This window comes from Silurus meridionalis, chromosome 10 (assembly GCF_014805685.1).
Source record: "Silurus meridionalis isolate SWU-2019-XX chromosome 10, ASM1480568v1, whole genome shotgun sequence".
NCBI lineage: Eukaryota > Metazoa > Chordata > Actinopteri > Siluriformes > Siluridae > Silurus > Silurus meridionalis.
Window position 1 is genome coordinate 11,685,273 of NC_060893.1, and position 26,967 is coordinate 11,712,239.

Here is a 26,967-nt window from a genome sequence, read left to right on the forward strand (position 1 = left end):
CTATGAGGTAGCAGCTCAATGCATTTTTCCACCATTTTAATTATTTGTGTTGATAAAATTAGTGCAGTGATTGTACTGATCATTAGGAATAGTTTTTATGAATAGTTAATAGTGAGTGTGAATAATAATCCTCTGTTAATATCAAAAAGAATGTGATAGTACAGTTGTATTAAAATGATCCAGATTATTCAAAAGGCAAATATTGTATATGTATGTATTTCTACTTTCTCTTCCGCATCTCCTATTCAAGGGAAAAGATTGCTTTAACTGACTCTCCCTGTATGACTATTTAATCCATCTAAATGAAATATTTGTCATAGAATTTGTAAACATTTTTTTTTATTCCTATAAACCTAAAAGAAATTTAAGGTGATTTGTTAGGATTAAGTAGGTTAACCTTCCCATGTTGTTAATTTCTGTATCCTGTCATGAGTCAATCTTTTTAATATGTCTTGCTGGCTTTTTAGATGTTCTAATAAATTTAGCAGATGGTCCATCAAAAGAGCTTCTGGCCCATTTCCGGATACCTTCATCTTCTCTTGAACCTTTTAAACACTACTACCTGGAGCTGGTACAGGTAAGTTTCTATACCCCTCCAGCATGTATAATAATTATATCTAGGAAAAGCTTACACTGACCTCTCGCACATCTATGTTGTATTTTATATTACATCACCTGGCTCAAAACATAAAATTCAGTGGGGCATGAACTATGGAATGACATCCCAGTTAGGGTATATTTCTGCCTCATTCCCAGTTTTTGTGGAATGGACTTTTTCTCCATCATAACCTTAATCAAAATAATGTGATTACTAAAAATAAATGACGTCCCTGATTGGATGTATAATTTTACATGATTAGTTTCAGTCAGTAAAAATCACCCACTCTTGTAAAGCTCCATAAGCTTTATCAAATCCTGCTTACAGTCAGAATAATAGAGCAGCATATACAGTTCACCCTCCCTATTCCTGACATCAGTTTTAGATCTTAAGTGACTATGGTTGGACAGGTCTAATATATTATTAGTTTAAGGGGGACCTACAGGCTGCTGGAGTCTGTACGTTCATCATTGGCACTGAGGGGCTTTGTCAGGGAGATTGAGCAAGAGGAGCTGCCTCAGGGGCAATCCATCAAACTGGACTTGTGTGTGGTTTATTGAAGAAAATGAATAAACCATGCTCTCTAGAACTCTCTGAGGTTGGTTTCTACAGGGGCAGTAGTTTAATGACATCTTGAACAGCGGTGAGCTGTAAGAATACAAATATGTTTTTTTAATAAATATACTGTAGGAGGAATAAAACAAAGCTCAAATGGCACTCTGCATACATTCATCACCATTTGCCTACTGCATCTATTTGCTTTCAAACTGATTATTTGCCCTATGTAATTCATTTTCAGAAGGCAATTGAATAGGTTACTAACTTGTAAAAGGCTTTAGCTTCGTGCATAAGCTGTAACTGAGTTTAGAGTTTTTGCTGTTTGTGACACAATTCCTCCTCCACACCATTCCCGGCAACAACTGACTCGGTATTGATTCTCAACAGATTGACAGTCAACAGGCAGAGGATACTGTATATTGTGAAGACTTTACTGAGACTCGCTGTGACTTACTGGTATCGCAGATGGCTGCTTTTGGCTGGAGTACATTTTAAAAGCAAAGTATGTGTCTACTATATAAATAAGAGAGAGAGGAAAAAAGAGAGTTATTTTTGTTCCAACCTGTTTTCTCCTTTAGCTGTCACTCACAAACCAAAGCCCACAGACCAGAGGAGATGTGAGTTTACACATGATTGGGCTTCTCTGCTCCAGTCTGCACAGCTTCCCTGCACCAGGGCTAGCAGACTCCACGACATAAATTATTCATCATTCGCTCTGTGGCCATAGTGCTGTCGGCACTGTAATTTCACTCTCTGCACAGAATTATAATGGTCATAATTAGCTATGGCAATTTCAGATTTCTCCTCTACTATGAAGAATAATTTTCCTCTTGTACCTTAATAGTGAGGTAAATTGGGGATTAAAAATGGAACTGCAATGATTGCAGTTCCATTTGTCGATAGAATTATACAAGAGACATTGATGAAATGATTGCAGACTGGGCGCTACTAGTTATTCATCAATCTCCTATAAAGCAGTGTGCCCTGTGTGATGAAGCTATGCACAGGGTCACTAGAACCCTGGCTGACACTTCTTTATGGCCAGCATAAAAATTGATTAGTTCAGTGTTGTGTTATTGAAGCACACACTGGAGAACACAGATCTGTAATCAAACATGCTACCTAGCCTTGTGTAACCTTGCTCTATCACCCTGCCTTTGAAGCAATCACATAGACGGATGGCCACATTTAAACACCACCTATTCCTATCATAAGGAGTGATAATGTTTAGAGACTGAATTTATTTACTTCCTCCCTGTGGATGCAAAGGCTGCAACTAGTATTCACATGAATTTGAAAATAACTATGTAATCATATTTCTGTCTGGTCCCAGGTTCTTAATGAACATAACTAAATAAACATAACAATATGTTTGTTTTGATTGTGCCTAACATTAATCTTGTTCTGTGTGTGTGTGTGTGTGTGTCCGTGTGTGTGTCTGTGTGTGTGCGCGTGCAATTCAGGCCCACAGGGCAGTACCCTCAGGAGTGCACGTCTATGTTACCATGGTGCGGAAACTCAGTCTCCTCCCCAGACTCCCTTGCTTCTTCTTCTCCGGCTTTGAGGTTTGCACTTCCTGTTTCCAGTCACATTATATCTGTCTCCATTTACACAATAGCTTAGATTGGAAATACTTTTATGTTCACATAAAGAGCTTTAGCATTCTTAAGCTACAAAACTATTGTGCCAGCTAATGGTGCCATTTGGCAATGTGCATGTAGCGTAAATGGATTGCACTTTGCCAGTGAAGGTTGTAAAAATTATAAATAAATTACCTGATTAATCTAATTGTATGCCAGGAGTTTTTTCACTGATTGGATACCTGACCTCATTTTCTGTCTGGTGATCTTTTCTTATTGCATTTTTTAAAAAAAAGCTAATTTAATATATGCCATCCTGCAGTTTCCCATTTACTGAGTTCATTCATTGATCTGCTGCATACCAGGAAGTATTGAATTTCAGATGAGTCTAAAATGTACCCTTTTCTATTGCTTTCATTTGCTACCCCTTTGTCTCCCTGTCTCCCTGTTCTGTTCCAAGCTCTTTATTTCCCGTTTTTCTTTCACTCTAATTTCCCTGTCAGTCAGTCTGACTCTATTTGTCACTCACAAATACAATGTTTTTTTCCTCGCTTTGTCATTATCAGGTACTGTTGCAATCCATTGACAGTCCATTGAAAGATCCAGTGGGACCTTTATTAGTTGTTGCCGATATTGTTGCTGATTATGATGCATACAGGTATACACCCTCTCTGTTAAGTGCTTTGACTACTGCATGTTGTAGTATGTGCTGTTTTGAATGAGCTTAGAGCACATTGCTGCATTAAAGCATCTTATCATACTTCATGCTAATGCATTCAAGGTCCATGACTCCACTTAAGAGAGAAAATGTATAATGATCCATTGCTGCAGACACTGAAATGAGCTGCCTGAAAGCTTGCAGGCATTAATGGGAGGGGTCTATGAGTCATATGAAAAGCATTTTCTCAGAGCTCTTTGGACTGGACATTATTTATGCTTTAAGTTTGTACATGTGGCACTTATAGTGGACTAAAATGCAGAGATTTTGGAAGATTTCCATCTCTAGTGCTCTAAAATCTGTTTACGATCATGAGGTATTGACCCGATTAATAATTGAAGCCAATGTCCCTATCTGTTGGGTTCATTGTCTTCCCCCTGTATGTAGACTGAGATTTATTTTTAAATAATAATTTCAGATTTATTACAGGTTAATAAAAATATACTCGGTAACTGCCATTAAATCAATGAGATTTTTATGAAAGCTACTTTTACACACATGAAGTTTAATTAGCCATCTTGTGATTGTGAAAGGTAAATGGATCAAATGCTGTTTCTGTATTTTAGCGTGTATAAATTTACAAAATGAGCATGCGCATTTATTTTTGCATATTGTGTGTTCACATAATGTATGCATACATGTGAATCAAGGATGGAATAATTAGAAGTATGGAATATTAAAAGTAGCCTGAAACCTATTTTAAATCATAGTACAAAACACAACACGCATCCTGCTTTTTATTGGCCTTCCTTTGTCACTTTGTCCTGAAAAGCTAATATTAATTACTTACATGCCCTTTTCACTCTATATTGTGTTTGCTGTTCTGATTCTTCATTCTGGTCTGCTGTTCCTTTTCAAGCATCTATAATATAATTCCATTTAGTTTTTATTGTCTTACACTTTTCCACGAATCCCAAATATATACAGTAACCTAAAGTAGAAAACAAAATGAGTTAAAATGAGTTGTCAGGTGTTTCAGCATTTGGTAATCACATCTACAGTCTACAAGGAAGTATTTTGCGTTTCAGATATCTACAGTATTTCATGTACTGGGAATGCTGCCTTGTGTGTGCGCTTTACACTAGCACATATAAGCTGCACCCTTCAGATGTCTTTCACCATCCTTTCAGCAGGTCCTGACACACACACACTGTGCTGCTAATAATAGTGAGGCTTGCCAAGCTGCACTATTGGAAGCGTGAATTCATGTTTTATTTATTTTTCTGATTCATTCCCAAATGGGTTTCCTGTGCCAGTGTTGTAACTGTAATCTCAGAATGACTGCTTGGCTGTCACCTTCACGTTTTCATTTTCTGGCTGTGTGCTGTGTAATAGGTGTGTGTGTGCATGTGTGCCTGCATGCATGTGTGTGTGTGTGTGTGTGTGTGTGTGTGTGTGTGTGTTCAATCTCTAGAACAAAGAATTGTTCTTATGGTGACGGTGTCTCTGTCAGTCACAGTCAAATATAAAACAGGATTGCGTCTTTTCTACCATCCACTCATTTTCTCTCTACCTGTCACCTGTTTGCAGCTTATCTGTCCATCTCATCCTTTGTGTGTGTGTGTGTGTGTGTGTGTGTGTGTGTGTGTGTGTGTGTGTGAGAGAAAGAGAGAGATTATAGCAAACTATGCTGCAGCATGTGCCCAGGGCAGCAAGCATCTGTGTGATGCCTGTTCCATTCCCACAATCTCCTGAACCTGTCCTCACTCTGCTGAAGCTCACAGCCCAGGGCCAGCCTCAGGTCAGACATATTTCCCATAAACTCTTTTCTGACTCATTCATGCTTCAACTGTTTCCCAGGGTGTTCACTTCATTCTGTTTTGCTTTTACTGTAACTGATACATTGCATACTTTATCTGGTTTGATATTAGGCTAATAAAGTGAATTTACTCTATACTGAAGTATACTGTACATTGCTTTGTTTCTGTAATAGAAATATGCACACAGTTAGGCAAACACAAAAAACTGAACAAAGTTTTATTTAACATTTATTCTTTTTTTTTTTTTTAGAAGTCTACAAAACAAATGAAACTTAATGGAACATTATCAAACCATGTACCCTGTCACATACAATAAGGTGTTATTAGTAACTGTTGTTTTTTTCTCTTTTAATTTCTCTCTCTCTCTCTCTCTCTCTCTCTCGCTCTCGCTCTCGCTCTTATGTTGCATTATTATTTTCTATACTTCTCTGCCAATACCCTGCTTACACAAACATGCACTCAAACTCATGCACACGCAAGCACAGAAAACACTGACTGACCTTCCTATGTGACGTGTCATCTCCTGCTCTTTCAGTTGAGGCTAATGTGAATCCCACAGAGACTCAGCCATATTGATCTATCTGCTGAACTGCTTTTCCAGTCACTGATTTTTATTTGTGTGTGCATTCATTTGATCTTTCATGTTCATCACAGTGAAAAACACACTCTTGTTACTGTGGCTTGCATCCCTATGTAAGCATCCCTATGTATTGCATAAGTAACATGGACCACCACCTGCCCTGGAATGTGTATTCAGGCATGTTATTGTGTGTGTGTGTGTGTGTGTGTGTGTGTGTGGAGGCAACAGGAATGGTCTGGCATGCTGGTATTGTACCATCTGTGCCCAGTCAGTACTGTGGCATGTCTCCATGCGTAAGACATTCTATAGTCGATCATATAGTAGTCTCATAGTATGAGCTGCAGAAATATCCTGTTCTTTATACTTTTTAAACTACATGAGATGTCTGCTATTAGCATTAACAGTCTACATTATTGTTAGTCTCTGTTACATAAATATATATTTTATAAACTACATTTATATTTGACTGATTAATATTCATACTCTTATGAAGGTTTTGCCTTGTTCAGATTTGTGCTGATTTCACTTGAAGCACTTATCTTACATCAGAGATTTTTAGCTTCATTTAAATTTCTCAGCCCCAGATCCTTAAAATCTGCATTAATTTGCATGATTAGAATGTCAGTGTGCTGTGTAATTGCCCCATGTGATTAAGCAGAAGAGCGAATCGATGCTGGTTTGAAGAGTCACTGTCACTATTGACCTTCGTGTGAGCTCTAGGTTGCTGGTGTTAGTGACATTTCGGCAGCGGAGCTCTCAGGGGAGAGGCATTCATCTGTCGCAGCCTATCTTTCACTCCTGATGTTTGCTGACTTTAGCTGCATGCATTTGGCATGCAAAACACAGGATAACTATTTAGAATTTACCGAACTACACAGGATACTTGCACGCAGCAAGTAACGAGTGCATTAGTAATAGTGTATTAATGTTATGCTGTAACAGCATTGTGTAGTTAAATAATATAATTATATAATCAGAGTCAGCGTGCCATGAACACACTTTCCACACAATTTGAACGCAGAACCCCACCTCTTAACCTGATCTTTGCTGTGTACCGTTTCCTCCAGTATTTCCCTCTACCACATACATAGGCCATCCTCAGGGCGCTGTGCCAAGCAGCAGGCCAAAGCCCAATGCCCGCAGGGAATAGGCCATCTGCTATCCATGCCAGCCCTGCTGGTCTCTTCACCCATGCAAAACCAGGCAGGCGCTATACACACTCACAGCTCATCTCAAAACAACAGCATTACCCCACAGGGCCCAACAAGTACTATGCCAGTTTGCCATGTCCAGAGCCACACTACCCACACAGCCAGAGATACAGACTATAATTCAGACTATAAATGCAGTCTTTTTTTTGTTTTTTCTTTTAGTTTTTCTTTTAGTGCATTGTACTGCATATTCCTGGCTAAAAAGCAGATACATTGCTTCCTGATTAATTACTCCTGTTATGATTATCATGATTATTTGTATTTTCAGTCCATTTAGATATATGTTCTTTTTCTCTGATAAGCATATACAAAAAAAAAAGATTATAGCCTATATTCCCTTTCATTTGCTACGCAATTATGCCACAATCAGGACTTACTATGGTTCCTAATTAATACCACAGGATAAAGTAGTCAGTATCTTATTCCTAGACCAATCTGCCAGTAAGTAACCATAAGTGTCCAGGACTCTACAATGAAACATAAAACAATAAAATATGTCAATCTCCTATGTCTATAACCAAGATTTAGGGTAATATGATTCATCTTTAATTTACAGAATTAAAAAGTTTTTAATATTATGGAGCACAATGTTCATATGTTGCTGAGGATATGTTCCCTAAATTACCTTTAGTTACTGCTTCTGATAAATAAATATTCCCTGTGGGATGTGTTCAGATTTCACAGCCTGAATCACCTGAGGAACAGCCAGTGTGGAACCACTGCCTTCTGTTTCTGGGTCAGGACTGTGCCACTGCATTTACTCCAGGAGCTGCTTTGGTACTTGAGTACTATCCTACAGCTTCAGGAAAAAACTGTATTCTGTTATTCTATAATATTCCTTATAAATTTCTGGAACCATGTCCTGTGGTCTGATGAGACTAAGATTAACTTGTTTGGCCAGATGTCCAGCATGTGTGGTGACGTGCTGGTGAGGAGCACCAAGAAAATTGTGTTTTGCCTACAGTCAAGCGTGGTGGTGGTAGTATCATTGTTTGGGGCTGCATGAGTGCTGCTGGTACTGGGGAGCTGCAGTTCATTGAGGGAAACATGAATTCCAACATGTACTGTGACATTTGAAGCAGAACATGATGACCTCCCTTCAGAAACTGGGCCGAACGGCAGTTTTCAAACATAAAAACGACCTCAAACACATCGCTAAGATGACAACTGCCTTGCTGTAGGTAAAGGTGATGGAGTGGTGTCGTAAAAATATCCCAATCCCATCAAGTCAGACTCGAATGAAATCAAACAGAAAACACTATTCACACAGAAAATCCTCTGCAAAGAGATGTCTGTCACACACATAAACAAGATTTGAGTGAGGAAAGACATACTTCTCCTTTTTCACTTCCTTTTTATTAGTCCTTTCGACATTATGTCCCAGTTGTCGCATGCTCCTAGCAGAAAAGAGGATGTGAATCTTTTTTGTTAGTCACATAGCATGAAAAAAGAGGATCTGGGTTAATGCAAGCCTTGACAGTTTTTTTTACCTTAATCTAGTGACACTATGGGAGTGTGATTAAAATTTTTTATTACAGTGGACAAGTATGTCTCCTGACCTAAACCCTATTAAGCACCTGTGAGGCATCTTTATGCAGAAGATGGAGAGGCGACATGTGTCTAACATCCAGTGGCTCCATGATGCCATTATGGAGGAGTAGAAGAGGATCTCAGTAACAACTTGTGCAGCTCTGGTGAATTTCATGCCCAGAAGGATTAAGGCAGTGCTACATACATACATGGTGCTCACACAAAATATTGACACTTTGGATACAGTTTTTACATGTTCACTTAGGGTGTACTTACTTTTGTTGCCAGCTGTTTTGACAATAATGGCTGTTTGTTAAATTCTTTTCAGTTTCATTTTTATAGTATTGTCCCTTGAGAAGATATACTACAATGGTTGCTGAAATGTGAGTGGTAAACTCACTTTTGTGAGATACTGCATGTGTAGTTTTTATATATATTAGCTTTTGTATGTGTCTCAGCCAAAATTTAAGTTACTTTGATTTGGATTCCCCCACAATTTAAAAGAAAATTGCAATTAAATAATTCCACACATTTTGAGAGCTAGAGCCTGATGTCCATTTCAATACAGCACCTACCTCACTATTGAAATGTGGGGATAGAGATAGGGATTAAAATTTTATTTGATTTGACTAGGTTTTCTACAAACTACATACTGCCTATATTATAATACATTGTGCCAAATCGGGAATAGATTTCGAAGTTAGAAATTCTATCTATAAGACTATTACATATATGAAGACATTTGTTTTATAGCAATGATTAATAAGAGCTGGCACTGTAGCATTTTCAGCCTTGAGTCTAGACCAGCATCTCTACAGCAGACTCATGTCTGAGAGAGGCCATGCAGGCTTAAGACTGCAGTGCTCACCTCTACAGGTGAACAGAAGAGATTTTTTTATTTTAAAATATTAATTCTTGCTTATTGTTAGGCTTTTTACTATGAATACATTGGTACGTGAATATCAAATCTATTGCAACCAATGTCACAGATTCTTGGTTCCCACTTTCAAGCTGTCCTTTAAAAAGATCTTGCTTTTTGATCTCACAGTCTTGAACACAAATAGATGATTTAGTATTAATGGTGTCATATATATGCCATGTTGCACAGGGTGGCTCACTGCAGACCATTTCAGACACGTCATCCTCCGTCAGTCCTGTGCCGCGTCTCGTTGGCTCAGAGGTTTGTAAACAAGCGCAGCCTCCACCAATCAAATAATAACTGTTTTTCACCCATGTCTTTCTCTCTATGTGTTTATAAGTATTTTCCTAGACTCATGGCAATTACATGTGCTATTTTGCAATTAACCAAACGTTTAATATGTTGCATAGGGTTACATTTCACATAATGGTTAGTAAAAGTATTTTGTAACAAGTATTATTGAGTAACAAAATTAGTAACTAGTAACAAGTATTTCGTAACAAATATGCATACTGCAGGAATTTCATTTGCCTAATATCTTGATTTACAAAAGTGTCATCATTTACAAAATGACCTATGTATGCAAGTCTTGCACAGTAAGACGCCTGGATGTGACAAGCTACATACACTACTCACTCCACCCACAGTGCCCATAAAACCCACAGTGTGAAGAGGCCAGTAAAGCTGTTTTATTGCCCTATAATAATTTCTATACAACATTATTATCTTAATGCAGCCATTTTTTATGTGCTAGAGGGGACAGGGAGCAGTTTACTGGCTCTCTCTGGAACACTTTTAGTCACAGTGTCCATCTCCATCTGTCTCTTGGTCTCTCCCTCCCTTTCTAACCTCTCATTCCTCCTCAAATGCTTTATAACAAGCTCAGAGTGTTCCAGTGACTTGAATTAGATGGCACTGTCATTATTAAATGTGTTATGTGTTTCATTTGAATATTCAGTTTTATATGAAAACTGTTATTCGTATAAAACATTTGATTTAGTTTTTAACTTTATTTAATATATTTTAAATAATTTCTATTTATACTGAATGCAATGTATTGTCTTGCTATTCTTCTGAAAGTAATTACCATGTTTGTAATCTCATTTAGTTGATTACATAAGCTACTTTGTTTACAGTTAAAACCACTCTGATTGTAATAATAAATTACTGTGTCCTAAATAAAATATTGATAGTTTTCTCTAAATTGCATAAGTAAAGCTCTAAGATTGTTTGTGATGTCCATGAGTGTGTAATGTAAAGCCAGTACAGTTCTGTCAGCCCCAAAAGAGGGTGAGGGTGGGCGACTGTGAATGTGGGTTTGGGTGCTGGAGTGTTAATTGTGTGAGAGTTGGATCTGAGATCATGCAGGCATTATGGTGTGAAGTGAACAGAGACAACAGATGAGGAAAGACACTTTCCTGGAGGAGGAGCAGGAGGACAGAAACAGGCCTGAGTCTCTAGAGGCTATTGTGTGGGCATGGACAGCTCATATGTCAGGAAGAACAAATTATAATCAAATGGTATCAACTGGTAATTTTTATTATATATTTTAACAACTATCAAACAGTCTGCTATAGAATATATTGCATTATATTTTTCCATTTATAAATGAAAGGTCCTATTTGTGCAGTAAATGTGGAGAAAATCAGCCAGAGCAGTGTTATTGCAGCATTAATGGATTTCTTTTTTTTTTTTAGCTTTTTTTAAGCTATGTTTGGGTTCCAGTGGCTGCTGCTGTTCAGACTCTATGTAATTATCTTCCTGGCTGCTGCCATGGTTATGATTGCAGCTGTAAAACGAGAGACCAGGAAGGAGCAGAGCAGGTGTGTCTGAATAAGTACATGTGTGTGCATAAGTGTTTTAGAGGGGTGGGTGAGTGGGTGGGTACAAATGCACTGCCTTGCAGATTAATTCACATTATCGTTAGCCTCCCGCAAGTTGAGACGTGCTTTTCATTAAAACAGAATTGTCATAGATTGATTCATTGCCTGATATGTTATTTAGTCTTACCAGCGGGAGACATCTATATACCTCCTACATCGTACATCACTAAGCTGATTTTCATTCACACATATTTAAATTCACATTTGTCAAGGTCATGATTCTGGGGGCAGTAATGTAATCTCAGATTGTCCTTTGAAATCATAGGTGCTGTAGCAGCACAATTTACAAAGGTGTTTAACTTTTGGTTCCTTTTCCCCTCTTTTTTTAATTGTATTTCCATTGAACTAACCTCTGGTGTGAGTAGATCCTGCAGGGCAGTGATATATACGATGCCAGGCAAACGGGTGCTCCCGGTTTTTCCTGATGTCAAATTACACATTTGCTTCGAAAATGATTCTGTCAACCCAACAAGTGTAGAAATACAGACATCTGCTGTGTGTAGAAGGACTGAGAAAACAAGGTTTGAATACAAATGCTGTGAAACTGTTTGTCACCCAGCATGCAATCTCCACTTTTTCAACCTTTACAGAATCTATTTATTAGAATCTCTAACATTGTCATAAAGTGCATTCTTTTCTATATCAAACCAGATTAATATAGATATTAGAACTCAGAGTCAGACAGAGGAAGGTCTACGTTTGTGTGTTATCTGGTATTGAAGATAAGACATAGAACTGATAATGGGAAGGAGGAAGAAAAAGCTGAAGATTGAAGCTAGTTAGAGATAATACTGTTGCCATATGATGCTGCCCAGAACTTACAGCATAATCAGAGGATTATGTGGGACAGAAATGCCTTTTTTTTCTTTAGTGACCTGCATTTTTACTGCTTACAAAAAGAAACTGGTGTTTGCTAGATGTTTGAGTGGCAGAGTGAAATGCATGTGCACATATTGAACCTAAGCACATGCTTGCCTCCATGTGTGTGCCTGTGTTTTTGAGGCATACTCACTTGCTTGACTAATGAGGTGGACTGAGCCGGGGCATGGGGGGTTGAGCCATGTCTTTGTCAGACTGCACACACTTATGCTTCCCCCTCACGCTGTGCTCACTTCTCCCAGGGGAGGCCTCTGAAACCTGTTAATTGAATCAAGTGCACATGGTGCCTCCTCAGCCCTGAGCCTCAGAAGAAGCCAGATCCATGCTTTGATGCTTTTGTTTGGCTCAGCACTATGGACAGAGCCCAGAGACTTGCTGCTGCAACCAGTTGCTGTTTCTGGAGTGAAGAAGCATTCAGGGTGTGTGTGTAATATGCTCCTGTGGGCTGTTCATCAAGCTCTTGACAGAACTGTGTAATATGTTGGAGGATGGATGTATAGAATTAAAAACAACATTTAGAGCACAATACAACTGTTGCCTCTGCTCATTACCAATTGGGAGAAGCATAAGGAATACGGATGAGCAGCAGCTCAATGAGACTTTGATAAATGATTCTGTGCTGCTGCCATTTGTTTTTGACACGGCTGGTGCAGGAGGTCAATCGTGTGTCTGGGGAGAAGCACTCAGGTGGGAAGGAAATGTCAGAAGAATGTTAAACAAGCTAAAAGTATTGCATGTGTGTGTCTGTGTTCGCGTGTGTCTGTGCATAGCTTATGCCTTATATCCCAGCTGCCTTATTCCCCAACCGACCAAGAAAAAGACATTGTTTTCAAAATTGTAGTGCTATACCCAATCTTTAACCCATAGAATTCCTAAGATTGTGCTTATATTAGGTATTATGTTTATTTTTATACTTTCTTACTTTTCTTCACTTTTTTCAACTCTAGAAAAAGGAAGAAATGCATAGTTAGTTATATAGTATACATTTAGAAATATTTATGGTAATTTTGTATTTGTCTCTTGTTTGTAAGGAGACAATAAAATAATGTTTATTTTTAGAGTGAAGGGGGAAATTTTATATGCATTATATATCAGTATGTTAAATTATCTTTTTTTTGAAAATGTTATTAGATATCTATGCTTACAGACTTGCTTTAGAACCTATACTTTTTTCTTTCCTTATTTTTAACCACAATTACATCAGTGAAATAGAACCTTATTTACTTCCTATTTAGAGGAATGAGTAAAGTAGACCTGGATAAGAGACTAAAATGTAACGTGATGTAATTATGTTCAACATCTGGATCAGTTGTACTGATGTGCATCCGCTATAATTACATTAGTTTGGAGTCTGGAAGCCCATTTCCAGCACACAGCACACATTTAGGGCAGAGTGCTAGATGATGGTGCCTGGTTTTTAGTCTGGCAGTCTTTGCTCTCCTGGGCAATAATTCTTTACTCAACCTCTGTGTCAATTTTAGCTGCATGACCCACCTCTGAAAGGCTTTTATTTCAAGGTTATCTAGGGTGTCTCTTTCTGCATTAGCTTTTTCTTGCCTCTTTCCATTAGGGTCAGCCATGCAATTCAACAGTGCAGATAAAAAAAAAAAAAACAATGTACCACAACTGTTTGAATTGAATAGCAATACAGAGCTATCTTGTTTCCTGTACAGATAATTCAGTGAGAGTGTGTGTGTGTGAGCGAATTTGCACCTGCTTATCTCTTTGTTCTATAGCATCCAAACTCCACTCTGAGACATGTGGACTGCAGTATGCTTCCTTGTGTGAACCTCCAGGATGTGTTCTTCTCTGCTCTTGTTTGGGAAGAGCATGAAGTTTCTTACACAGTGCTGAAGCTGGCAGATATTAGAAACAGCGCTCCTCTTATAGAAAACCACACCCTACACCAGTCCACTGTGAGTCTTTCACACTTTCCACATTGCTCCTTCTCTCTTCTGCTCTCAGACCACTACACTTTCCTGTTGGCTGATGTGAGTCATATTCATGCAGCTCTCTTTACCTCTTCAGCTATGTCTCCCTCTTGTCCTCTCCACTCCTTTCTTCTCCTACTGTGTGTTGGTCCTTTTCAGAAAACCACACCCTGCTGCAAAACCCCCTCCCCAGTCCTTACTTACTCTACTCTGCCTAGTGTGGTTTGCGCATATCAATTACATTGATTAAACATAATGCTGATGATAATACATATAACCATGTAATGCCATGTAATTAATATGTCATTGTGATTTTGTGAAAAGGTTAAAGGTTTCTTTACCCTTTCCTTTAAATGTATGCAAAGCCGTACAATTAATGGTTTCCCTTTTAGAGAGAGTTCCTACTAAACAAAAAAGGATAGGAACACTTAAAAATCCAAATACTTCTCAAAGAACCCTTTTCATAAAGATATACTTTGAACTGTTACTTAGGGTGTAAATGGTACGTTGTGCTCATGCAGTATGTCTATATTTTTTCAGCATGTAATGTGGTGGCATAAGTACATGCATACCCCCGCCCTTTTAAATTTTGCTTGATATTCTTACAATATTTCACCCTCAGACAGATTGAACATTCAATATTTGGCATTAGCCCTATATTGATTAGGAACATAGTGGTTGTCGATTGCTGCAAGTATGAAGCTGGTCAATATTCACCCTGAGTACACATTTCGAATTCATCAAGTCGCCTTATATTGTATTGATCCATTTCAGATGGAATGCCTTGAAAGGAATCTTCTTGAGCCTTTTTCCAAGCAGTTTAAAACAATGGCAGCCATCAAAGAGAGATGATCTAAGAAAAGTATTTCTTTTTCCATTCTTACAGGATAGACAAATGGAAAAAGCAAATCATGGGTCTCTCAATCTACTGAAAAGAAAACTGTTGACTTTTCTAAAATAATATGAAAGATTAAAGCATAAATTACCAGTACTTTTTAATATAAGCCTATATTGGAGCTCAGTCTTGTTTGCAATAAATTATTTATGTAGTTTATATTGGCAGGCATGTGGTTTTTCCAGCAGGATTGGCCTGAGGTTTGATGTGGAATAATGTAAACAGACTTTGCAGACAAGCACATGAATGTACTGTTTTTACACACACGTACACACTAGAATATACATATAGGTATAAACATCTGTGGTGTGCTCCTATGGGACAGGGCACTGCAGCAGTGTGATTGTGTCTCTATGCTGTCTGTCTGGAGTGTCACAGCTGTACATGTGCACAGCGACATCTAGTGTCTGACTGGAGTTTAAAGGACTGATGGTTTATTGCTTTTCTCAGAGAAGTCTTGATTCAGCTTATTTCTGGTTGCCGATGTTTCTAAAATAACTGCTGATTTTACATTACATTTGCCATTTTTCCTTGTTCTTTTTTATCTGAGTTGTCACATTTTTATTATTCTGTTATTTCCTGTCACATTCACAGGAAAGCATTACATTTTTTTTAACAGTGCCACATTAGTTTCCTAATGTCATGTCTCTAGCCCAGTCAAGTGTCTTCTGTTCTTTACACAGGTCCAGTTTTTCATGGTTTTCAGGCAACATTATAAGAACATCAGGAAGCAGTGGTTCAAATGTGTCCAGCAAAATCAAACCGCCGGATGTACCATGTAAAAGCCAGCACACTGCTGGCCTTGAGAGACAATAAAAGTCAAGCTGGGGGGTTTCTGAAATGTTTCTTTGTGCACGTGTTTGTGTGTGTGGGTGTGTGTGTGTATGTAGGTATGTGTGTGAAGGGGTAGCGTGGGACGATGCTGGAGGTAGGAGGCAAGGTTAAAGCTATAGATCTGTGTGAAAGAAAAAAACATAGTCACAGACTCAAGGCTGATCTTTGTTGAGAATCTCTGCAGGTGCTTTCATCAGCCTGGGCTGTTTAACTGTAAGTCTTTAGTGACGAGTCTCTAGTGAAGGTTTTACATGCATTTCCAGATCTGCTTTAAATTTTGAAAGAGAAATTTGTTGAAATCTGGTTGAAATCTATTAAGAATTTAAAGTCATGCTATTCAGAGATAGTTTAATTAGCACCTGTGTTATCACTTGGGTTATTTATTGCTGTTTGTGGAGCAGTGCTGGTAATACTCAGCTTCTGCTCCTGTCTGATAACAGTCTCTTGTGACTCACAGAGGAGAGCAGCAAGAAACTGGTTTTCCTCTTTGGACTTGCTTTGAAGCACCAGGGATACTGCTGTATCCGTTTACAGCAGCTGTGCAGTCACGAAAGAGAGAGTGAATGTGTGTGTGTGTGTGTGTGTGTGTGTGTGTGTGTGTGTGTGTGTGTGTGTGTGTGTGTGTGTGTGAGAGAGAGGGGGTAGTCAATGAGTATTTAAATATTTAACAGGATACCCTTCTATAACTATCATTTATGCGTATCATTTCTTCCCTATCTCAAGCTCAATGCTACACAATGGCATTGTTCTACTTTTCACCTGCATTGTCTGTACTCCTACAAAATGTACTTCATCTTAACACACTCTGCACAGACTGTAAATCAGAGGAAAGACATCAGCAGGAAAAAGGAGAGGTCAAGGTTTATGAAAAGATGCAGATTGTTGTGGAATTTATATTATGTTGGTTTATTGTGTGTATCTTTAGATGTGCCTTTATGTGTTTTATAATTATTCCTTACTCTGTCCTTAGTGATGAGAGTACATCTTTCTGCTCTATACTGATATGCACACTAAATCCCAAGCAATTTATCAGGCAATTATTTGTTCCATTGGCTTTGTCTTTTGGGGTATGACCGCATTGCTGAATTATTTCATTTCCTTGCAGTTATAGCTGTAGGCAGGTTTGCATTCGTTTTATGACCTGCATCTATTATCTCAGCAAAATTAGGATGTTTTCAGTTAATGCCTTTATGGAGTTTTATGGGGTTGCCTGCTAGTACTGCATCAGAAAAGCAGTCACAGTTTAAATCACTACTTCCATTAAACATTCTCTGCTCAGATTTCACCCCCCTCAAAACCAACCTCTGCTATCAGTTTCCCAACACAAGATTAGGTCTGTGTCCTGGGCTGGCTTTAGCTGTTCGTTCTGCTTTTGTATGTAATGTACATGCACTAACAGACATGCTTTCCAAGCTGCCAGATACTGTATCTTTATTTTATTTCTATTGTATAATTTTTTTAAACTTAGTTTCTGGTAAATCCAATACAGACACATTTTCAAGCATGTCAAGACTAGGGCAACCAGATGCCTGTTGGGCATCAAGAACATTAAATGTTTTCCATTCAGTTTGGCGTGTGTAAATGTCACTCTCAGTGTAAACCATTATGCCATGCTTGTACTATTCTTTGAAAAGGTCACAGATGCCCTGTGGGGAAGTATTGGGTGCAACTGGTCAATGTGTACAAGCAGATTCATATCTGATACTTGATTGCATGTGGTGTTGCATAAGATTATGTGGGCTTGTCTTGAGATATTTTTGACATGCTTTTTATCTTCACTATCAATAACAATGATTTGTATGAGGATGCTAATGGATGTTTTATGAATCACTGTTTTGCAGCAGGAAGTGTTTCCACATCACATCTTTATTATATTTAGTCCTTAGCCAGGTTTCTGTCAGTGTGAAGTTTCTATGTATGTGTTACTTTTGTCTAGATGGGTTTTCTATGGGTTCTTTGGTTTTCTGCAGCTCCCCAAAAATGTATCCCACTAGGTGAATTTGATATGGGTGTCAAAGGGTGTGTGTGGGCCTGTGAGTGTGCCTGCTTGGCACGATGTGATGAACCAACATGTCATCCAGTGTGTATTTGTCATCATTCCCACTGCATTGACTTGGAACAATCTCTTGATCCACGTAAGCCATGATCAGGTTACTGATAGAGGTTACTGAAAATGTGTCTGTAAGTCAGTATATTGAAGTTTTCACAAATTATGTATGAACATTGTATAAAAGAACATGGCAAAAAAATTTATGGCATCTTACCAAGTGAAAAAATCTTATAAATAATCCTTCTTAGCAAGCCACATGTCCTTCAGTTCTGCTATCCTTGAAACACACATACTGTTCACACTCACAAGCAGCCACACACACACACGCACAATTCCCCTAATGTGTTTTCCTAAATGCTGACCAGGCAGTTTCCTTGCAGGCCTTGACCTAAACTAATAATCTGAACTAAACAATAAAGTGTAGATTGATTTAAGTCATGGTAATGTTGTTTTGGATGATCAAAAATCAGTTAGGATCAGTCACTGAACCTCAGGTCATTCTATATAATAAAATGTAATTACAAAAGCAGGCTCTTACCAGTAAACTTATTTTAAACCAGTACCTCTTCAGTCAAATCCAAACTGTATTTCTAGTGTAGATGGCAGAATGCAGAGCTAAGTTTCCTGTTAAAGGAAGATGAAGTCTCTAAGCTTTTAAAAATTAATAAAGTAAATGATGCATGATCATTTATATGCAATGCAAATTCAAATACCATTCAGAATAAACAGAAATATTCAACATGTTTTTATGTAAAACTGTATTTAAAATATATTAGTCAAACACTGTAAGTGAATATACATATCAAAGTAAAACACTATAATCCTATATATTTCCATATTTTGTAAATTGTAATAATATATATATATATATATATATATATATATATATATATATATATATATATATATATATATATATATATATAGTATAATACTGTTTTAATGCTTTACTGAAACTTTTTCTCAAGACATTATGAGATACATATCCCTGGTTTGATGAATATCTTTATTTGTAAACATATTTGAGTTAAAAAAAAATAAATAATAAGCTTAACATAAATGCTGTAGTTGGCAAGAAATACAACTGTGTGACAGATGAGAAATGGAGTTGATAGAAATCAGGAAGGTAGAACCTTTGCCACGCAGAAATGAAAAAAAACATATATGAGCACTGGAAAAGGTAAAAAGGGTGAATTGAGGAAAGAAGGCAGGAGAAGGTGTAGACAGAGCCCAGGAGCTGTATTCAGGGAGTCTCTGAGGACATAGCCCTGTTCTGACAGGCTAATTGAGCTCTATGTGGCAGCGACAGACTCAAGCCTGTCGGCCTTCTGAAGGGCCATTTGCTGCATTTAGCAGGCTGTGTCCTGAATACTGATACAGTGATGACAGAGGCAAGCCTCCCAGCATCTGGCATAGACCTCACAGAGCACAGCAATCAGCTCGCCAGCCTAAGAAAGCGATAGCACTCATATGATGAGCACTCTCTCTCTCTCTCTCTCTCTCTCTCTCTCTCTCTCTCTCTGTTTTTCTTTGTAATTGAGCCACTAAATGTGACAATAACTTTATGTTCTCTTAAATAATATCTCTTTGATTTAATGAACATTTATTTTTTTATTTAATCGCTTGCCTGCCTGGCTTCCCTTCCAGTGTTCTTAAATCCCACTTATTGCTTTCCTCTTTCCTCCCTGTTTCTTCTTCTTCTTCTTCTTTTTGTTTTCTCCTTCTTCTCTCAGATGTATTTGGCAGGAAGGATAAAATTAATTATTTATTTAAAAAAATTAATTTTTATCTTTATTAAGAAATATTTTAACTTGCTAATTATCATTTTCGAATCTAAGGGACATCCTTAGTGAATTTGCTAGACAAAAAGTCTAAAACATGTATGTTTACTGTTCTGGGCATATGGCTTCGTCACAAGTAATTCTTCAAACTCTTGGCAGATCGGGCTGGTAAGTATCTAAATAAATGTAGCATTTATGACTAGACATCTTAGAGGTCGCTATTGGCTGTGTTTTCTTTGCAAGGGAAGGACTATAGGGTCCATTTCTTCACTGTCGCTATGCAACTTACCAGCCCTTGGGGAACTGTGGTCATGTGGTTTTACTTGCATTAATATGATTGGTGGCTGCCATTTACTTGAACAGTTATAACACTTCTTTAGGTGTGCTTTTGACTAAACTGAGGCAAAAATATGATCAAAAACGTGAATTGTCATTTTAACAGGAATAGTGTTTAGAGCTTTCAATCTAAATAACAAGTAGTATGAAATGCAGGTCTACAATGTAAAATCTATATATACAGACAGTTGAATTAATGGATTATAGATTTGTGTCATGGGGAGAAGAACATCATCTATTCAGAATCTAACATTTGTCTTGCTGTGCTGCTAGCCAGAGTGAGAATAAGGAACAACGACTTCACAGCGTGATTTCAGAGCTAACTCATCAATCTTCCTCTTTACAAACAGACTATTCATTAGCAAATGATGAAGGCGGGGAAGAGCTTTTCAATGGGGTTCAATGATTTACCCTAGGCTATTTAGTTCCTCTTTGATTAAAAAAAGTTTTCCTTTGTTTCTTTTCTGGAACAAATATGTTTTGGGTTTTTTTGCTGCATAAAGCACCTGACAATTAATTCATTGACTTGAAATCCACACAACGGTATGAGCTGGAAATCATTGTAATCAGTTGCTAAGCAAGGCATGTGTTGTAGGAACAGTCTAGTTTTAGCCGCTGCACTTCCAGTATGTCTGGTGTTCTTTCTCTTTCCTAGTCTAATATTTAGAAATTTTGAATAGAATGCAGAGTGCTAAGGAATCGCATGTCCTTCCTACCACTAAACAGGTATGCTGTCAGTAGATTGTGTATAAAGTAGGGCTGGCGTTGGTAAAAGCTGACTTGCTATAATTCTTTTTTCATATAGCTGGATTGTAAAGTTGTTCCTTGACCAGCAGTTCATTTCTCTATAGAGAAGGCAAGGGCTGGGCTGTTTTTAGTTACAAAGAATTCTCTGTGTCTCCATATAACATAAAACTCAAGTGAATGTTGTTCCTTGCAGCTAAGACTGAATATGACAGAGGTTTGCAGCTTACAAAAAAAAGGAGTAAATATATAACTAGATTTGCTATAAAGGTGGTTTATATTTGAATAGTCACTAAAATGTTTTACAGACCCTTTACAAGAGCAGTAAGTATACGTACTATTTTATTTAAAATGTAACATGTTTTTTATTTACACATTTATCTTGTTTTGAAAACGGAATACAAATTGTTATACTCCATATATATATATATATATATATATATATATATATATATATATATATATATATATATATATATATATATATATATATATATGGTCATACTCCATAAATGCATAGCCTTCCAAATTTCCCTTAAGACCAAGTATAAACTGCGGATTATCGACACAATCTATTTACTTTGAACATCATTAAATGTTTCTAATAAACACTGGTATTTAAGTGTCAAATAGTTTTTTTTGTGATTCTGTCTAGCTCCAGAGGGATGGATTTGATCTGCCAGCCTATGATGCCCTTGCCCAGATCCTCCCAGAATATCAGCACATCTTCAAAACACCCAAAGCGCCTAAACTGAGTAACAGAGAACCAAGAGAACAGAAAAAAAGCAAGAGGTCCTTGGAGCTCAACCAAACATTTGAAATTCCATCTCCACATGAGAGGTGCACTGCCATATTCAGTTATGCTGTAATTATAGTAAATTGTAATTTTACCCAACAATTTTTTTTAATAAATTGTTTTATTTTCCAATTAAATCAGTAAGTTTAATGCCATATTTTTATGAATATTTCAGACTCCAACTGCCTACTGTTCAGGATGATGATCCACATGCTGCACAGATTACTGAACACCAGACCAAAGTGAGTTTTGCACATTGCACCCCCTGAAGGATTTAATACCGTTGCAGATCCTTAAGTGCCATCTGATAATCTTTTGTCAGCTAAGTACATTGACTTCTATCTGACAAATTGTGGTGACTATGACTTGTAATATCTCATTAAAAAATCAATACTACAAAACTCCAGTATATTCTCTAAAGAGATTTATTCTTCTGTATAAGTGCACCAGCCTAATTTTTTTTCTTTCACCAGGGAAATACAGCCACTGCTTGAATGGATTAACATTTACACAAATTTCTTTATGCAGGACCATGGATAAGAATATTGATCAAATTTAGACCATTTCTATATGGGCATGGGTTTATTATTATTCTTGTGTATTGGGAAAACAAAAGAAATGGCCACAGGCAGCTAGGATGTTTAAACCACCAGGCACCAGAGGTACAAATGAAATGAAGAGAATATATTGGCATGACTTCATCAGCATGCAATCATCACTGAACCCGCAGAGAGAGAGAGAGAGAGAGAGAGAGAGAGAGAGAGAGAGAGAGAGAGAGAGAGAGAGAGAGAGAGAGAGAGAGAGAGAGAGAGAGAGAGAGAGAGAGAGAGAGAGAGAGGGAGAGAGAGAGAGAGAGAGAGAGAGAGAGAGAGAGAGAGAGAGTGAGTGCAAGCTCCCCATGCATTTGTCCTGGAGCTACAGTAAATGCTTTGTGGGCTCCTGGTGTTTTTCTTTCTGAACACCCTCACTATTTCTCTTCCTGCTCTTCTTTTTATTCTTTATCCTGCTTACAAGCCACTCTTTTATTTTACCAAAATAATATAACTTTGCACCAGCTCCTCATTAGATGCCACTCCTGAATTTCTGTCCCCTTTTACAGTGAGTCCCTAGTCTCTCATCTCATCACCAGTCATGATTCTCACCTTGCATATGTGCCCTTTCAATTAAGCGCTCGATTTCATCCAGCGTACCCAAGGGATCTGACTTCACACTGGCCCAAATTGGAATCTTCTAATCACATGAGTTCTCTCCTCCCATCCTTGGCCTCTCACTATACCTACCATCCTCTTTATCATATTTTCTTCAGTATAAACACAGGTCTAACTATATAATGCTTCAATCCATGCTGTATTGTACTTTATGTGAAGGCTATTATTATGAAGCAGTCATAAGGAGGATTTTTGATCTAGGGATGGACCAAATGTGCTTCAAATGTGCACATGAACAAAATGTGCAAAAACTAATTAGATTCTAGTGGAAATTATTTAAAGCCATAATAACATTGATTTTGATAATTGATTATGAGATTATATTCCCATCCATTTAAATCCTCAGGGCATTTACAGTTTGTTTATCACAGAATATTCAAATTTGAAAATATTCAAATCAATCTTTTTTTCTTCAAGTCCACTTTGATATGGTATATGAAGATTGGTTTGGAGATGACATTATTATGTGTATTCATGTTGACATGCCACATTGTGCCATGCTCATTCTGTTTTTGGTACATATATATTGGATTACAGTCAGGCAATAAGATTCTCCTTGACATCACACATTTGGTCTAACTTGATTAAATTGATAAAATATGAATGTTAATTAAAGCAGACATAAAGCCAGCCCAGACAAACAAAGCATAAAGAGCAACTGATGTTAATCCTGTTATTCCAGTATGAAGCCTGTTCCACTCTAAGTACTGTTTCTATAAGTAACATAAAGGCTGTGAGGACACCTAGTGAAAAAGGCTTGCAACTACAATCCAACATAGAGAACGTTTGCTGAACTTCTATACATCAACTTGCTTACTGTAAATAAGAAAACTTTTATTTGAAATTCTCAGCACTAATCATATTTGAGTTATTGTTTTAATCGCAATACCTTAATCATGGGAGCACTGCCACTGTACTCAAGAGTAATGCACCAACATTTTTCAGATATCACTGTCATTACAGCCATTATTGTCGCAGTGGCTTCCAAATAATCCAGGCAGATATTAATTTCTCTGTCTCTATCAGGAGATGGAGAACTATCGATCTGCCATGTGTAAGATGGCAGAAGACATCCTTGCTCTGCGCTCTCAGGTGGCCAGTCTGGAAGAGCAGAACAGCCAACTTCGCAGCGAGCTCTCTATGAACCAGGACCTGGGGCGCACGCTACTGGATGACACTGACATTGATGTCATGACAAAGGCTGAGATTGCAGACAGAATAGGTAGAACCCTTTCTTCCATAAGTCTTCTACAGCAGATAGTAAATCCCTTTGGTGTTTATATAGTTATCTAATTTTGACATATATTTATTCCAACATTGACAAGTCAAGCAAGATTAGATTTAGGATTTGCACAGTATCTTAGATACATAGATGTACATATAACTGCTCATGACAAGGAAAATTAATTAGGTGTAACAAAGTAAACAACACATATGCGAGCACACAAACACACCCACACACCACAGTCTAAACAAATGATCAAAACAGAATAAAATAAGTACATCAGGAATACAAAAATCGAAGTAAAATATACAATATACAAAAGTAGGAAAAGTAAGCCGGTGGTGACATATTTCTTTGCCCACCTGCCATATACGAGAAGAGGGAAAAAATGACTTTGAGACATTTCTTCATTTTCAATCAAATGTAACATTTTTTTTTTTTTTTAAGTGGCAAAAATGTGAATGTAAATTTATTATAGAGAATATAAGTGAATTTGCTATTTAATTTAATTAACATGCATACATTCTTCTGCTTTCAAGTATGGTGACATGAACATTTATCTTAATACAACATTTACTTTTGGACTATGGCTCTTAATCAAGTTTGATTTTTGGCCCTTAATAGGAAATGTTTGGGCACCTCTGCTCTAGAGTAAACAATAAAGTGACAAATTAGAATTGGAAAAAGTGTATAAAGTGACTCAGTGAAATTGTAAGTGGAAACCACGTAGATCAAAAGGGAACCATATTAAGGAAATTATAATTGGGAAAGAAAAAGTAAAAAAAATACATTTGCAGTTCCTGCAGCACTTTGAAACATCCCACACAAATGTGAAATGTTTTCCCACAGTAGGTGATCTGGTATCATATTTCAGAGTAAAGTTGAAGGTGCTGTCTTTCCCTCTGTCGTGATTGTGCCACAGTTTGATAAGAATTCTCATTTAGCACTGAAATTTTGATAAGCAGTCATGGCCTTATCTCATGAAGGACACATGCAACACACACACACACACACACACACACACACACACACACACACACACACACACACACACACACACACAGGTATTTACAAGGCTTGGTAGACTTTAAAGGCCATCAATGCAAGTAAGGATTTAGTTCTGACGCAAATGGAGAAATCAGCAGTGTCCTTCAGTACTTTAGATGCTCTTGACATCTGCATAGACTGGCTAAATGTTTTGGCTTGTTTGCTGTTAAACATTCCTGAACACTCGAATTTCATGTTTTATAAATCATTCAAAACTCATTTATTTTTTACACCACATTTTTTTCATCCAGGTTTCACTTTAACTGAAAAATAAATTCCCTATTCAATACAAATCCAAATATTTAAATACAAGGATTGTTGTGGATATATAATATTATATATACAGTAATATATACAATGATATTTTGGCTATTTAATATGAATTGGAATAGAAATAGTACAGCTTTTTATTCCTGGGCAAACATTTTAGGTCAAAGTTTCAATTATTTAAAAGCCCACTTGTTTTTTATTTAATGAGTATTCATCAGGTGAATAGATTATCTATAAGAACATGCTTATAAATAAAATAGTTGTGATAATAGGGTTTTGGTCTTAAATGTTTTGCTGCTCGTTCTGTTTATTACTGATCGATACATTTTTTTCAAGTAACTTTGAAGTGCAAGCTAGCAAGTGAAAGCAGTAAGGCAGCAGATCAGAGGGATAAGATCCAGCAGCTTCAGAATGAGCTCATCAGGGTGAGTTACAGGCCTGTCTCTCGCCTTTCAGTCTGACATTGCTTTAACAAAGAGCAAGTAAGCTATGGCTACTTACATGGATGGCTTCATGCAACCTCAAATACATTATCCACTGACTGCCTGTCATGCCTTTGTTATACTTACTGGAATAATGGAAATGCTGCTTTGAATAATACATCAATAATCTCTGCCCCAGGCCATTGATTGAAGCCAATCATACAGGTTGTTGTGTTTCTGTTGTACTTTCTAAAGCATAAACAACCTCCCTTTACTGTTCATTACTTGCTCTTGTCTAAAAGGTGGCCTGTTGTTTTCTGTAGAAGAATGATAATGAGAAGGAGCTGATGCGACTACAGCGAGTGCACAAACAACAAGAAGCTGTGCTGCTGCGCTACCAAGGACAGATCAAGAAATTTTCAAATCTGGAGGCTACAGTACGCCAACAGGAAAAAGTATTGCTCTGTGTTGTTCTGAGACACACTATGATGATAAATACAATATACTTATATAATCATACATCCTCTGTTTGCTGTATTATATTTAGGATTTAGTTTATGTATTGTTAAGGATTTGTTTTTTTGCTACACTAATACTTATATTTATCATAAATGAGGTTATTGAAAGGATGGAGAAGGTGCTGACTACAAAGCTGAAAGAGAGAAATAAAGAAAATGCAGCAAGGACGAAGAAGGTCTTAAAAGAAAAGGGTGTGTTGATATAGAGTGAATGTTCATTCCATATCATGTGGACTTCTTTTGATTCATTGTGATAGTAGATGCATTTGCATTTTAAATGGGCACAAACATGACGTTTCTTTCGATGTGTAATGGAGTCATTATTGATTTGTGATTGATTTGCTGCTATAGAGAGGTAACGCTAAGGCACAGCTCCAGTAAGAAAGTAGTGCAGAAGCAAATCTGATGAAACAGTCCTTTAATATCTGTGTTTGTAGATTCAGAGGACAGCAGAATGAGAGAGATTGAATCTATATTGGCTGCGGAAAATACTCGCCTCAGAGACGAGCTGGAAAGACTTCGCCAACATCCACAACCTATTATCATACAACAGGCTGCACAGGTACACCTAACAACCCCTTTTTTTAGACACTTCATAACACTTTATAGGCAATCGTAGAATGTTGACATTAATGTCAGTACCAAGTATATTTTGGTCAAAGATTATAAAAAAAAAACATAGACATGCACAGTG

At 37.4% G+C, this 26,967-nt stretch overlaps 1 protein-coding gene across 9 annotated transcripts in view; it reads left to right on the forward strand.

The window, feature by feature from the left end:
* ccdc33 (coiled-coil domain containing 33) overlaps window positions 1-26,967 on the forward strand; it is a 50,317-nt gene that overhangs the window by 22,736 nt on the left and 614 nt on the right. For 7 of the 9 annotated variants that reach the window (XM_046859131.1, XM_046859134.1, XM_046859129.1 and 4 more), the window contains 10 exons: window positions 468-577; window positions 1,544-1,658; window positions 2,620-2,721; window positions 21,443-21,627; window positions 21,759-21,825; window positions 23,818-24,013; window positions 25,670-25,758; window positions 26,079-26,210; window positions 26,372-26,465; window positions 26,711-26,894. In XM_046859131.1, coding sequence (XP_046715087.1) covers window positions 489-577; window positions 1,544-1,658; window positions 2,620-2,721; window positions 21,443-21,627; window positions 21,759-21,825; window positions 23,818-24,013; window positions 25,670-25,758; window positions 26,079-26,210; window positions 26,372-26,465; window positions 26,711-26,892 — 1,251 coding nt within the window. In that variant the 5' untranslated portion in view covers window positions 468-488 and the 3' untranslated portion in view covers window positions 26,893-26,894. Of the gene's footprint in view, window positions 1-467; window positions 578-1,543; window positions 1,659-2,619; window positions 2,722-21,442; window positions 21,628-21,758; window positions 21,826-23,817; window positions 24,014-25,669; window positions 25,759-26,078; window positions 26,211-26,371; window positions 26,466-26,710; window positions 26,895-26,967 lie in introns of those variants that run through there. The other 2 variants (XM_046859138.1, XM_046859136.1) reach the window with 2 other exon arrangements.